This window comes from Xyrauchen texanus, chromosome 25 (genome assembly GCF_025860055.1).
Source record: "Xyrauchen texanus isolate HMW12.3.18 chromosome 25, RBS_HiC_50CHRs, whole genome shotgun sequence".
In the NCBI taxonomy this organism is placed as follows: Eukaryota; Metazoa; Chordata; class Actinopteri; order Cypriniformes; family Catostomidae; genus Xyrauchen; species Xyrauchen texanus.
The window spans coordinates 25,057,968-25,073,207 of record NC_068300.1 but is presented as its reverse complement, the minus strand read 5'-3'; the positions used below and the strand labels follow the sequence as shown (position 1 = coordinate 25,073,207).

The 15,240-nt window shown below is 39.1% G+C and overlaps 2 protein-coding genes across 2 annotated transcripts; one reads left to right on the top strand and one right to left on the bottom strand.

Annotated features, from left to right (window-relative positions):
* The first annotated feature begins 2,141 nt into the window (after nucleotides 1-2,141).
* On the top strand, nucleotides 2,142-4,421 carry LOC127618840 (troponin C, slow skeletal and cardiac muscles-like). Its single transcript, XM_052091484.1, has 6 exons — nucleotides 2,142-2,346; nucleotides 2,980-3,010; nucleotides 3,149-3,295; nucleotides 3,450-3,564; nucleotides 4,010-4,146; nucleotides 4,273-4,421. The coding sequence occupies exons 1-6, from the start codon at nucleotides 2,323-2,325 to the stop codon at nucleotides 4,302-4,304; spliced, it is 486 nt and encodes a 161-aa protein (XP_051947444.1). The 5' UTR covers nucleotides 2,142-2,322; the 3' UTR covers nucleotides 4,305-4,421.
* Nucleotides 4,422-5,273: 852 nt separating this feature from the next.
* Nucleotides 5,274-14,565, bottom strand: LOC127618839 (transketolase-like). The gene is made up of 14 exons (XM_052091483.1): nucleotides 14,333-14,565; nucleotides 11,700-11,817; nucleotides 11,257-11,370; nucleotides 9,972-10,069; nucleotides 9,460-9,651; nucleotides 8,893-9,020; nucleotides 8,592-8,788; nucleotides 8,019-8,183; nucleotides 7,066-7,222; nucleotides 6,835-6,965; nucleotides 6,626-6,709; nucleotides 6,332-6,428; nucleotides 6,062-6,181; nucleotides 5,274-5,446 (listed from the first exon to the last, which is right to left on the bottom strand). The coding sequence occupies exons 1-14, from the start codon at nucleotides 14,434-14,436 to the stop codon at nucleotides 5,274-5,276; spliced, it is 1,878 nt and encodes a 625-aa protein (XP_051947443.1). The 5' UTR covers nucleotides 14,437-14,565.
* Nucleotides 14,566-15,240: the final 675 nt, after the last annotated feature.

Below are 15,240 nucleotides of genomic sequence, written 5' to 3'. Positions count from 1 at the left end.
ACTGCCTTGCGACTGTTTAAATTTGCTTAGGCAACACAGTCTACAAAATGGGTAACAACTGTATATGTTTACTAAGAAGCATGTTTTTTTACACCCACCTTGAGTGAAGTTCATACTTTTCTTCATATGTTCATCTCTTCAGCTTTATTAACAGTTCAATTTTGTTAAATTATTATAGTAGATGTACTGTGAAATTATGTTGTATATAAAAGTAAATTAAGTGATTTGCTTGCTAAAATTAAAGTTCTTGGTAGTCTTTTTTAAAATGAGCAGTGAATATGCAATAAAAAGATTCTCCTCTATGTTACCAAGTTTCCTGAACCTTTGCCTCATATAACAGATGACCCTGTATTACACCTTTATTACACACAAACAAAGTGGGCAAGAATGAGACAATATCTGTAATTTTACGCTATCTGGCAAAACCACTTTGCCAGACTCCTTCTCCACATCCAAATGTTTACCCATAGTGAATCACTGGTGTAGTCTCTCTGCTGACCTACCCAGTGTCAAACCCCTCCATTCTAACAATTTTGTCCCACACACACCCTCTAAACTCAGAGTCTCAGCTGTTACATGTTCTCAGAACAAGGTGGCTGTGGAGTATGCTGCCAAGAACATGGGTAGAGATACACTCAGCTAACATATTGTCATCAGTTAGAAATCCCAAGGGAAAGCAAGAGCTTCCCCAAAAACAAAAAAGTTCTGAAACAGTAATTGCAAAATTAACCCACATCTGCACTCAATGATATTATTGTGCATGTATTGTTTGTGTTCCTACTATAAAGATCAGCTCAACCAGCATACAATTTCCATGCTGGTTTGGTGCTGGTCTAAATGCTGGACCAGCATAGGCATACTTTTCACCAGCAATGCCTAGCTGGTGAAGCTGGTTGACCAGCATGGACTTCCTGATGAAGCTTGGGAAACTAGTTTAAAACCCTGGTTGGAACACCAGCGCACCAGCATTCCACGATGGGAGACCAAGACTCAAAACACAACATATCTTATGCTGGTCTTTTCAGCAGTGGTGCCATGTAATCTACCACTCTGATACTCTTTTAAGGTAAGGTATATTGCTAGTTGCCAGTTCCATATTTAGTCCAGTGAGATCAAGAATAGCTAAGCATATCATTATGATGTCAGCTCAGAAGCCATTAATCTATGCTTTCATGCTGCTCCTGGCCTAACATGACTGATATTGACTGATACTGACATTAAACAGACAGATTATGAGTCAGAGAACCCAATAAAAAACAAGAATCTCTAAATATGATAAACAAAGGAAGCACAGGCAATTGTTCAAGCCTTAACACAAATATAACATGTCACCTGATGTAATCTGTAGCAATGATCATTTAATGAATCCCTTTGGCGAGTCGCTTCAATAGACTTGAGTCACTGGGATTAATCAAAATCCCCACCATTTGGAACGGCACAAGTACAGACAAGTGGAGTAATACAAACAGTGAAGTGTCCCAAGGCTGTTACTGTATAATAACACTGATAAAATGCCATTCTGCTTATCAGATTTGAGGACCAGAACTAGCTGTTGTACAATAGTTCATATTTCACAAGCTCATATGTTCAAATAAGCTTTTTAAATGGGATAAAGGTAATCAGGGTTGGCTTGCAGTCTGCAATGGACTTTCTCAGACTTAATTATAGAAATCAAGGTGAACTTGAGGTGATGGAATGATGCCAGAAGAAGGCTAGCAGCCATTCATATATCATTATATATAAAGGTCTTGTGATTGGAAGGATTGGATGACCATGCTGGTCATTCACTAAGAATTCTATTTTAAATTGCTGCATGTGCCAAAAACACAGCTTCAATTCTGGATACAGAAAAACAGGCTAATTCCTGCCACAAGAAAGGAGCCATGATGCTGTTCAGCGATGATTTGCAAATGCAGGTGACCAGTGGATAAGTTTAGAACTTTTATTTGGGGGGTGTTGCTCAGGCTGCCAGGGAGCCTAGTGCCAATGACTTATTGTCATAACTCGACAAACTCCTGCCTGTTGTCTCTGACATTCCTCGCCTATTTATAGCCCATACCATCTCTAACCCCTTTCTGCCCCACTCCCTTTCCTTTTTCCCCCCATCCTGGTCACTCTCAGATAAAAGAGGGGAGTGACAAAAGGCTTTGTCTTTTCTGAGCCATCCGTTCCAGCCATAAAAACCAGAGCAGGTGGCCCTGGAACTCTTCGTCCTGTGTCTTCCGTGGTAAGAGGAGTGCTGGGTGACTAGGCTTCTGTGCTGGATTACCTCTGGGGAATTTAAAGGAATTTTGACAAGGAAACCCCAAACCAAGGACAACAATGGATGATGTATATAAAGCAGCGGTAAGTTAGGAATGCATGAATTTGGCGTATTTTATGGTGGTGGGTCCAATAGTTGGTGCTACATAGTGGTTACCAATCTGGGATGGTAACTGCAAGGTTAATCTGGCAAACCGTGTGTGTTGTAAGCACTTTAAGGTTAAATCTATAAATGGAAAATTGGACAGAGAAGTTTGTGCCCTTTATTATGGTGGTGGGTCCAACGGTTGGTGTTACATAGTGGTTACCAATCTGGGCTGGTAACTGCAAGGTTAACCTGGCAAACTGTGTGTGTAGTAAGCACTCAAGGTTAAATCAATAAATGGAAGATGGGACAGAGAAGTTTGGGCATATGTCCTCAAGGCTCAGGACTATTCTAACAAATTATTAGCATGCTGTTGTAGCCGGTTCATATCTAACAATAGCTGGTGAAATTGAGAGGGGCTCGTATGGATTAAGGTTAAAGCATTTAACAATGGGCCAGAGAGTATCTGGTGTCTGAAGGACAAGCATTAATAGCTTTTTAAAATTAGACAGGTGTCTTATTCTTGTAGAAGCCATTGTGCACTGACATACTATATTTTCTCACAACAAATTGTGGTTTCTCTGCAGTTTTCAGTCAAATGTTGAAAATCATCTCTCTCTTCCACCCAACAGGTAGAGAACTTAACAGAAGAACAGAAAAATGGTAAGTTTCTCTCTTTCTTGTCATGTTAGTTTTAACATAGTGTTGTGATTCAACACAACTTCATCTCTTCAGCTCTCTTTATAAACTATATTTAAACCGCTGTTGACATACTGATATCTGTCTGATTGCATCTGGCAGAGTTCCGCGCTGCGTTTGACATCTTCGTACAGGATGCAGAGGATGGCTGCATCAGCACTAAAGAGTTGGGGAAGGTAATGAGGATGTTGGGCCAGAACCCCACCCAAGAAGAGTTGCAGGAAATGGTGGATGAAGTAGATGAGGATGGTATGTCAGCCATTAGAGACACAATGCAAAACACTGAATACAACTTGTCAGTGCCATAGATTAAAGAAACAATATCTTAAAACGAGTAGAACCAATGAATTTTCCGATATAATTATGAAATTGTCTTTCTTTGGTGCATGGTCTCCGTTTGTAGGAAGCGGGACAGTGGACTTTGATGAGTTCTTGGTGATGATGGTGCGCTGCATGAAAGAGGAGAGCAAAGGAAAATCAGAAGAGGAGCTCGCTGAAGTCTTCCGCATGTTTGATAAGTATGTACACTTTTCAGAGGACTACATACAGAGGCATAGGCATGATGTGAAAATTGTTATGTGCACATAAATCTCATCAGTTTTAAATACCTAGTTCCCATGACACACAAGATTGTAAACAAAAACATCAGTCAACTGAGCATTTTTGTCATAAAAGTTAAATAGGCCTAAAACAACGACTTTTGCGACAACTATTATTGTAAAAAGGCATATATTGTTTTTATTAAAGATGACATTCTCTTCCAAGTTTAATTTCTGTGAACGGCACAGTGCACAAACGAGGACAGATTTAGTCGTGAATATTATTTACGTCACATAACTAATGTTAATATTAATGTTATTTATTAATTATTATCTGACATTCGTCCTAACTGCTTTGCATCATGTACCAACAGTGTAGCCTACTGCACACTCACAATTTACTTAAAATTCATGTCTCAATAAGGAACGGAGATGGTTACATTGATTTAGACGAGCTGAAGAACATGCTGGCGTCGACAGGTGAGGCCATCACCGAGGACGACATCGAGGAACTCATGAAGGATGGAGACAAAAATAATGACGGCAAGATCGATTACGACGGTAAATTTATGCTTCACCATTTCTCGTCTAAATTAATATTATATCTAAACAAAATTACTATTGAAATATTTACTAAAAAAATTCCATAGCAAAATCTAAAACGTGTTATTTTTGAAATGTCTGCAGAGTTTTTGGACTTCATGAAGGGTGTCGAGTAGAATTCTTCCCGACTCATGGAAAGGACAGCGAAAATAAATCAACAGGTCATTCCTGACGTCACAATCAGAACATGGACAAATTAAGCATTTTCACACGTACAGATGCATGGGAATCGTGTCCACTTTTTAATATTCTTGAATGTGTTGGTATTAATAGTCAAAGGTGTCATGTCCTACTGTCCATAATAGCAATACTGTTTGTGTTCAATTTAAAAGTTTCTTGTTTAATAATTAATGCACACATCTACTTTCAAGGTTTAAAATGACTGATTTATTAATATGATATAATTTATTAAAACTAGTCTACTAGAAAATATGAAAACCGACAGATAATATGGACAGTTCCATTTATTAACACATGGAATGCAGTGAAAACGTAAGTTTACATAGCAACAACAGTAAGGGAGTCTTTGTAACCTGACACATTTCATCAAGTCACGAAAACCATACTGTTTAGGTACCAAAGCAACACTGGGATTTTCAGTAGCTTACACAACAGCAGTCAAAATGGGAAAGATAAGAGACACAATCACTACTCTCTGAAAGCACCATCATGCATTAAAGTGTTCATGATATTAGCTTTAAAGTAATTACAGAAAGCACAGTGAAAAGATACAGGGACATATTGAAATGACTTGTTTTAAGGTGTTTGAAAATGTCAATTGGAATGCGTTCTTTAAAGCCCAACATTACTGTAGCATTTAAAGCTCTCGAGAAGGCAAAACTGATTATTATGCCAAAATGGAAGCCCTTCAGAGCAATGGGGTGATGCGCTCTAAACTATAATGCACACAGATTGAGAACATTTTCACACTAACGGGCATATCCCCAGCTTTCACCATCCATTCTAGTCAGTGAAAATGCTGTGAGCCTCTGGAATGATAAATGTGTTGCGAGTTTGGTCTCTTGGTGCTGGGTTAGGAGAGGAGAAACGGGTGTAGTTCAGGGTGGTTTAAGGATGGGAGGATTTTAGTTGGCAAAAGTGCCCTTGACGGCAGCAACGATAGATTTGGCACTGATGCCAAACATATCTAGAAGCTCTTGTGGTTTGCCACTCTGGGGCACATGGCTCACGGCCAGCCGCTGCACCACGATGCCGGGCTCCTCACCCACTGCAGCCAGAACAGCCTCACCCAGACCACCTACAAAGAGAAAAAGAAAATACTTCATGCAAAAGAGAAAAATAAATAAAGAGGAAAGAGAAAATCTAGTCTTTTCCTTGTATCTCTACAATCGTTCTTAACAGCTTTTTCTTCAGGACATCATATGGTGACACAACAAGGTACTAAAACTGCTTATAGTACAAAAGTAAACAAAGCTGTCCTTAATTCAAAAGGAATTTTCCAGGTTCAATACAAGTTAAGCTCAATCGACAGCATGTGTGGATTAATGTTGGTTACCACCAAAATGTCAGTTACAGTGAGGCACTTACAATGGAAGTGAATGGGGCCAATATTTGGAAGGTTTAAAAAAAACAAAAAACAGAAAATGTGAAACTGATAACTTTATACAAGCGTTTAACATTAATGCTTACATCTGCTTAGTTTGGCATGGCCTTTCACATCAAAAATATGGGAAGCATTCTCTCGTCCCTTTATAAAATTTGTAAACCTATTTATTTTGCTGTCCTAACTGGTTAGTTACATTTTATAATTTTAAAGGTTTTTTTCTGCAGTCGCTGTTAGAACACACCAGTGGAGAATCACTGCCATATGAATTTGGTCCATCATAAGCTTAAAACTCCAGAAGCAGCTCACCCTCTTTGTAGTGATCCTCAACAGTGATCACCCTTCCTCCTGTGGCACGGGCACTCGCCACAATAGTGGTGGCATCCAGGGGCTTAATGGTGAATGGATCAATTATCCGAATGTTCACACCTGGCACACAGATGAAATAAACACATCAAGAATTTTAAAAGATTTGGGTGCTTCCATATTGAAAGCTGTGACTTGCTATATGAAATCAACAAGAGGTAGTTCATGATTGCAATACAACTTCCTGTTATGGCCAGTAGGGGTTGTGCAAACCTTCTTTAGCAAGTTGCTCATGTGCTGCAAGTGCTTCATGCAGTGTTACTCCAGCTCCAATGACAGTCACCTTATCACTGTCGGACTGGCGCACAACCTACAGGACAGAAAGAGAACTGTTACCAAGGGAAACCTTTGAAAACCAGAAAGTTCATTGCTGCCCAGTAGGAGGCTCCATATGCACATTGCATTACCAAACAAATTGTATAACACTTGACATATTTTAAATGTCAACTAAATTTACAAAAGCAAACTACAGTAATTTGATAAATTCTCTAAACAGGTTCTTCTCACCTTGGCTTTGCCAACTTCAAATTTCTCTCCAGCATCATAAATTACTGCAGTGTCAGGCCGGCTGGTACGGATGAAACAGATACCCTAAAAACAGGTCATAACATTAGAATCAATGAATAATAGATTCACTCATTCTCTGAAACGGGTGAATTTATTAAATTTTAAGTTGTGTCTATAACAGAAAATTAGGTGGCATCCATTGACCTCACCTTTGTATTGGCTGCAAGTTCCACAGCTCTCTCAGTAGATACTCCATCACTGGGGTAAAACACAGTGCATGTTGGGATAGCACGGAACATTGCAAGATCCTCCAATGCCATCTGGGAGGGTCCATCCTCACCTGGACAAAATAAAAATGTTTTGATCTGAAATTCACAAAATGCTAAGATCAACAAATTAGAGCAATTTAGTTTTCAGCAGCAAAAAAAAAGACTCCTTACCAATGGAAACACCACAGTGGGATCCAGCCAGGTTGACATTGGACTGGGAGATCGCTGCCATGCGGATTTGGTCATAGGCACGGGAAAAGAATGCAGCAAAAGTGCTAGCGAATGGAACCGTGCGATCGCGAGTGCCACAACCAATGGCTACACTGACCTGGAGAGCAACACAAGACAAAAAATGTATTATACATTACCCCAAATACAACAAACTGACTACTTGGTGTTCCAACTAAAAAACTTATCCAACTTCTGGATGATTTTGTCTTGGATCTCACAGCTAGATGTTTATAAGAATGTGGGAGGAGGGAATTATCATTGTCAAATGCTTACTCAATTGGACCCGATTTCCCACACTGAGAGACAAGTAATGAGGAAGGACACTTAACAGATTACAGAGCAGATATTTTTCATTCACATTGATACATTTTCCAAGAACATGTCATGCGTTTTTTTAAGTCTACAAAAGGGAATCAAATATTCTCATGTGCCATCTGCAGTAAAAGACACTCAAACATCTGCTCAAAGATATGCCTCTCTTATCACCATTCTTTTGTCTGTCTTCTACACATTATTACTCTTTTATACACCCATCTTTGCAGTAGTATCAGCGTCATCATAAATTACAATAACTATTAATCGGCATATAGCGTGTTAGTGCATTAGGGTCCTGAATTCAGAATTCACATTTTCTCCTGCATATATCATCAGTGGTTAAAACCAGCTTTTTCTGACCTCATGTGAATGCTACTTAAAGAATGCAGCAAAAAGTAATTGCTAACTCAGGAAGTTTTAATGTTTTTTGCCTCCCACAGCAGTGTGGTGGGTTTCAGAATGTTCACAGAGTATACTGTTGCTCAGCCATTTAGAACTTTTGACCCCTGAACGAAGAACGAAATTCTCTGGAAGTATATCGGGACCTTAAGTGTAAAACCAAACACCCAGATACACACCATGTTCTGTTCAGCAATGAAGCACTCAATGTAGCGATCAGGATGGGCTTTCTTGAATATGTCAGAAAAGGTTGAGTTCTTTGTGTCACCATCCAAGGCCACAACACGAGTACTGGAATCTCCCATCTTCTTCAGGGCTACACCATAGGCCTTCCTGGTGGAGATCTGGGGGGGGGGGGGGGATAAGTCTAAGGCATTAGTTTTCTTTTAGCAACTTTTGAAGATGGAAAGGAAACTGCTCAAAGTGAACTGTGTAACAATCAAGGGCTGCTCCAAGAACTATACTTTTTCTCCTGCCCCAGACAATTAGCAATTGTGCTATTATTGGTGTGTCATGCTGAGTGTTTCCTCAACTTGTAGTTGTAACCTTTTGTGATTGTACAGCCTGTTGCTTATTGAAGTAACACCCTTTAAAAAGATAAACGTTGTAACTACACAAACACTGAAACCAAGATGGCTTCAAAAGTTGCTCGTTTTTTGTGAGGATCTTGTAGTAACTGCGTTTTGCCTTTGCACAGCAGTATAAATCCTAATAGTAGATACAAGTATTGTCATAAGTGTTATTTATCCAACCTTATCGCCCATCTTGTATTCTGGAGCTTTGAGCAGGTGGATGGGTGTGTAGTCAACAGGAGCAGCATCTTCATTGGGCAACTGAGGGTGGAGGGACTTGTTGGAGGACTGGATCTGGCTCATGAGCTCATTAATCAGTTCGTCCATACGGTCTTTAGGTATAGGCTTCCCATGCCAGTTATCCTGATCCTCAATGCCTGGGCACAGACAATAAGAACAACTATAATAACAAACACTATTAACGTTGACTATCATCAAGTGTGCTGATTGTATTACTATAGAGGCTTCCAGAGTTACTCACATTTGAGACCTTTGCCCTTAAATGTTTTGGCTACGATGGCAGTGGGTTTCCCTTTAAATTGTTCAGCATGCCAAAAAGCCTTGCATAGCTCCTCCACATCATGTCCATCTACCACATAAGTGTTGAAGCTGATAAAACAAATTAGTAACATACAGAGGTTATGAAGACCGAACATAGACTACAGAGAGAAAGGCTCTAATGGAATACTAGCACACTGCACAGTAGACATTGAATAACATTATGCAACATATTTAATAAGCAGTATGCTACATTGTTGTCATATGAACTCATTACAGTGCATGTTTAAGCTAGCGAGTGCCATCAGTTATCTCGGAGACAGAAGCATTTGCCTTGCATTTTTAATCCAACTTTATTCAGTCTTGACTCTTGAACTGCCAAATATAATGAAAGAACTAACATTAAAATTATGGCTCAGTGCATACAAAAAATGTGTATATAGTGCACAGTATACACACTGCAGAAATAGTCAAATGTAGTACAGTAGTAGTATGCCATTCCGAACATAGCCAAAGAGAAAAATCAGCAGTATAATTAAGTGAGACCAACCCGAAGGCCTCACAACGCTCCTTGTAGGTGTTCATGTTGTGCTGCAGTGGGGCTGCCTCACTCTGGCCCAGGCGGTTGACATCAAGGATGGCCACCAGATTGTCAAGCTTGTAATAGGAAGCAAAAGCCATGGCTTCCCAGACAGACCCTTCTGAACACTCACCATCTCCCATCATGCAGTAAACTCGATAGCTAATGAGACAGTACAGACAGATCCAGTTAGAGTACCATCAAATGAGCAGCAGACTCTTTAACTCTTCCTGTACGACACTATTAAATGATAGCTATTGTCTGAACATGCACACAGGGTTGTTTACAAGATGTTTACTCTTGACCATTAGAGCCAACCAGTATGCGATTATGGGCATTTAAAGTTGTTTGTTTTTTTTGTTTTTTTATACATGGGCTATTGTATTAAAATGCACAAATTTTAAGCTTTCAAAATGGTGATTTAGTTCATTAAAAAGAGGGTATTAAATGTTGAGGCTGCATCCTCTGGAGAGCTGGAGTACCTGGACTTGTCAAAGTATTTTCCTGTGTAGGCCATGCCACAAGCAGCTCCTAAACCCTGGCCAAGTGAGCCTGTCGCCACATCCACAAATGCTAGTTTCTGGAAAGTAATTTTACAATTAGTTAAAACGGTTTAATAAGGTTAACCAGAAAGTCTAAGTTTATCAAAACATTGATGTTGGTTTGACAAAGCCTTGTCTGAAAGTTCTGTCTAGTTTTAAGTTTCATGTTTAAACAGACATTACAGTAAGACAGACAGCTTGCTGACAGACAGCTTGCGAACATACACTCACTGAGCACTTTATTAGGAACACCTATACGCCTACTTATTCATTAAATTATCTAAACAGCCAATTGTGTGGCAGGAGTGCAATGCAGAAAATCATTCCAGTCAGAAACTTCAGTTAATGTTCACATCAACCATCAGAATAGGGAAAAATGTGATCTTGTGATTTCGAACGTGGCATGATTGTTGGTGCCAGACGGGCTGGTTTGAGTATTTCTGTAACTGCTGATCTCCTGGGATTTTCACACACAACAGTCTCTAGAGTTTACTCAGAATGGCACTAAAAACACAAAACATCCAGTGAGGGGAACCTCTGTGGCCAGAAACACCTTGTTGGTGAGAGGTCAAAAGAATGGCCAGATTGGTTTGAGCTGACAGAAACCAGACTTCGAGACTAAGCAGATTAACACTAGAACACTTATGTGGGCCAAAAATGACCCAGCATCTAATTGAAGACATAATTTACAGTAAGTGATCTCTGATCTGAAACTCCAAGTATTCCTCAATTAAGGTGTCTTACCATATGAAATGACTTTAAAATTTTGTTTTTAAAATGAGAATTTACATCCCTACACCTCGACTGCATATGTGGGTCCTTTAAAACCCATGCAATGAATTTAACACTGGTATTACTTTTGTAATAAATTTATTGTTTTGAGTTTGCATTTGTTATGTAAATAAATATGTTAAATACCATATTTATGTGTCGTATGCAAGAATAGAACGTTTTAATTCCGCCAATGATTATATCCAAAGTGCACTACAAGTCTGATCAGTTCCAGAACAGTTTGAAAGTCTATGCAGACTTTGCGGGATGTAGCTTGTAAGCTTGGAGAATTTACAGACAGAAACTTTGATCTTATTTAAGGGATTTTGAAAAAACACAAGACGTTCATAGAACACAATGTTGGCTTTGTCAATCCAACATAATGACATTATTTGCACGATGAATCGTTATGCTGGAGAATTGATCTATGCCATGATAGAGGGGTGTTACTCACAGGGGTGGGGTGACCCTCCAGTTCAGAATCAATCTTACGCAGGTTTAGCAGCTTGGATTCCTTTATGAATCCAGCCTCTGCCCAGGCTGCATAAAGAATGGGAGCAGCATGGCCCTGAAAGCAGTGAGGTAAAAGGGGGAATACATTTAATCTCAAATCACTTTTGAAAGGACAACATGAATTAAAGTGTTTGTTCACACAACATTAACCATTCTCATGTTGTTCCACAACTGCAGTTTATTTTTTCCATGGAACACAAAGATGTTAGGCAGAATATTACAGACTAACATGTTCATTAACTTTCATTGCGCACCCCCCCCCCCGCATGAAAGTGAATGCTGACTATGAGTGTATCATAAGAATTTTCATTCTCTGAACTCTTTGACCTTCAAGTACAGCTAAAAATGTAAAGCAATTTTGTCCAACACAGAATGGAAGCCCACCTTTGACAAGATGAAGCGGTCGTTGCAGCGGTTGCGGGGATCATCGGCTTTGTAACGCATGGTGTGGAAGAACAACACAGACATGAGTTCGGCAGCGCTGCAGCACGAGGTGGGATGTCTGCAAGTTGGAACGCAAACAAGTGTAATCACTCATCCATCAATTATTAACAGACAACTCAAATATGCTGAATGTTAAAGACCAATCAGACATGCAGGTTATCTTTCAAACATCTGGGTCACTTTAAAATGTAGAACACTGATTGCAAATTGTTTTAAAAGTGCAAAAATTTATACTGTCATTATTGGTTTTGAAGAGTAGTAATTCACCTTATCAGAATCAATTAATTAATACTGCCAAACCTAAGTTACAGTTTGTACACACAAGTTTAAGAGCTATATTTCATTAAGTAGGACTATAGCCACTAGTATTCAAATAAGGGAACTTCAATGCAATAAATCTTAAAAGGGACATTTCACCCAAAAATGAACATTCTCTTATGATTTACTTTCATCTATTGAACACAATTTTTTAGAAAAATGTCTCAGCTCTGATGATCCTCACAATAAAAGTGAATGGTGGCCAGAACTCCAGGACAGTCCAAACATCACAAAGGCATCATAAACGTAATCCATAAGACTCAAATGATTTAATCAATGTCTTCTGATGCGATCCAATCAGTTTTGGTTGAGAACAGACCAAAATATAACCAATTTTTCACTGTACATGTTGCCATTGAGCTTAAAATCATTATCGTGCCTGGAGACTGTAATTACACTTCCTAGAGCTTGACACAGGCAAAGAGCACTAGATGGTGCTAGGAAGTGTAATCAAGCTTGAAATCATGATCGCCAAGTAGTCTGCAGATGTCAAGATTTATTGTGAAAAGGAAGTTATATTTTCGGCTGTTCTTCAAACTGATTGGATCACTTCAGAAGACATTGGAGTCACATGGATTAATTTTATTAAAACAAATTGTATGTAATACATGGAGCTTCTGGCCTGTTCATTTTGCGTTGGCCTTCAAAGCTGAAATATTCTTCTAAAAATCATTGTGTTCTTTATAAGTCAGTTAAATGCATCTGGGATGGCATGCAGTAAATAAGAGACTTTTCATTTTTGGTGAACTATCCCTTTAAGGGCTTGAGAGGCTAAAAAAAAAAAAAAAAAAAGTTTGCCATTACAAAGGCCACATTATTCACTGAAAAAAAAAAAAAAGACCTCACTGAATGCAAATATAAATTGCAGCATGTTTAGGGAGTGGTTACAATAAAAAAAATTACCAAATGGCCAAGTTTTTGAATTGAGTGATGTACAACTGTTAGTTTGCTTGTACCAATGAGGCTTAAAAGTGTTGATTTATGGTCCGAGTTTGGAAATCAGTCATGCAATTAAGTGGCCACAAAAATGGTTATCTTAACTGCTAGTCAAAATACATGCAGTCCAATGTTATTGCTCGATGCATTCCCAATTTCCCACTACACAGAACAACAGTGATGAATTACCATCTTTGTCCTACAGTGAGATTCAATTAGGCTGAAATACAAAATTGGAAAAGACATTAAGAAACAAGCCTCGTCAGTTTCAGCATGAGGAATTCAAAAGGGACAGCCAAAGGTCTGACTTAGTCAAAATCAACACTTCCTTGTAGATGTTTGAATGAAGCAACATATATAAAAGGGATAATAAAAATGCGTGTGCATCATACATTCACAGAAGAGGGAACAGAAAAGGAGGAAGAGTCATAACTGTAAAACAAACCCTATCAGGTGAAAGTTTCAACACGATAAAAGATTGTTGCATTCCAGTGTGAACAAGGGTGTGTGTGTGCAGTGAATTTATACTAATTTAATTAACAAGGAAGCCTTTCCATATTTTACAAGTTTAGAAATTCCCTCCATCGATTACAGGGCATGTTAAGAAATCACTCTCTGAGGAAATAAGTTGGTCAGCCTCACAAAAGAGAACTGGCGAGCGTAGATTGAGCAATCTTAAAACAAAGATTTCTTTTATGAAAGTTTAAGTTAAACCCTGCTCATATCCACATATTTCAATAAACAGGGCTTTTCATCAGACCATCACTTCATGGAGCTATCAGAACTTCAACCCACGGCACAATAGCTACAACGCGATATAAAATTCCACGTGACAACCTGTTAGAGAAAAACGTGCACGCGCGAGCTCACGTAATAATCAATCAGTTATAACTCAGCGCGTGCTCCGTAAGATATACCTTAAACGAGTGGCGCACGAGCATGTGCTGGTAAATGTAAAAGTTATACCCACAGACACATTTTATAATCTCACCTGCAGCCCCATATACCGTGCTAATAATAGGGGCGATGAGAGCTAAGCCAATTTTCGCTCGGAGGCTACGCTAGTCTAAAAGGCGGTCAAATATAGCGCGATTTATGTTACAAAATGATGTAACTGCACAATGTTAATAAGCTATTCATAACCAGATTAAACAGGCCAATAGTAACCAGTCTTACCCGCCCCCTTGCCAAATTCACATGTTGTGCAGAGGTATAAAGTGAACATTTGTATGCATAAAAGTGCAAATCTGACGAACTCAGACCTTTATCGTGTAGAAAGTTGCTGAGAATTAATTTTGAATGACTGAATAAAATTTTACCCGGAGTTTGAGGCGCATGTTTCCTTGATGGAGAGGATCCTTAGGTTGTTAGCTTTGTCTTTCAGGCCCTGAAGAGTTTTCTCGTCGGGTTTGTGATAGCTCATGTTTCAACGGTGTGCGAGTGATGGAACTCAAGAAAATAAACTCTTCCGATTCGTAAATCTGAAAATGAACGCGGTACCGACAAGAGGCGAGGAACGTGCGTGGTAACGTGGTGTGCTGTAGCTTATATGTGACGCTTTACGTCATCTGTCAACTCATCCGGTGAGGCGAACCATTGGACGAAGCACTTTTCGCAACGGGACAGACCAGACTACAGCAATGAGGTTGCCAGATCAGGGCAGAGACCACATAGACAAGCAGAACAGTGCGCAAACATATTAATTACAGTGAGACAGAATGGTGTTTCTTCAAATAAAGTCTTCATTTGAATACACAGTTACAGTGATTATATGTTGCGATTGTTCTATCTGTATCTGATTAAATCTTTGATTCGTTGAGTCATGATGACAGTCATGAGGAAATGGGTGTGAAACTATTTGAAAATTCACTCTGCCCCTTTAATGTGGGCGTGTCTGAACAAACAAGGAAGAGCATTTTTTTGCTCCCTCATTCTTGGTATAAAATCAAAGTTTGTGTGACATTGCAAAAGAGAGAGAGAGAGAGAGAGAGAGAGAGAGAGAGAGAGAGAGAGAGAGAGAGAGCGAGAGAGTGTGTGTGTTAGTAGTTTATTAGTAATTATTGTAGAATAATCATTTTTAGATGGTATAATAATCATTCTTAGATATCAAAATACTTATATGAGTTTCTAGGCCTTTGTGTGAGCCAGAAGAGAGCATATGAGGTTACTAAAAGTGTTGATGCTGCAGAGAACACAAAGAATGGTATACAACCTTGAAATACAGGAT

Excerpts from the sequence above, each read along its gene's own strand:
- LOC127618840 (XM_052091484.1), top strand. The coding sequence starts at position 2,323 with ATGGATGATGTATATAAAGCAGCG. Across the intron at positions 3,296-3,449 it reads GGATGAAGTAGATGAGGATG|GAAGCGGGACAGTGGACTTT; the intron begins GTATGTCAGCCA and ends CTCCGTTTGTAG. Across the intron at positions 3,565-4,009 it reads GTCTTCCGCATGTTTGATAA|GAACGGAGATGGTTACATTG; the intron begins GTATGTACACTT and ends TGTCTCAATAAG.
- LOC127618839 (XM_052091483.1), bottom strand. The coding sequence starts at position 14,436 with ATGAGCTATCACAAACCCGACGAGAAAACTCTTCAGGGCCTGAAAGAC. Across the intron at positions 8,789-8,892 it reads TAAGGGCAAAGGTCTCAAAT|GCATTGAGGATCAGGATAAC; the intron begins GTGAGTAACTCT and ends GTCTGTGCCCAG. Across the intron at positions 8,184-8,591 it reads AATACAAGATGGGCGATAAG|ATCTCCACCAGGAAGGCCTA; the intron begins GTTGGATAAATA and ends CCCCCCCCCCAG.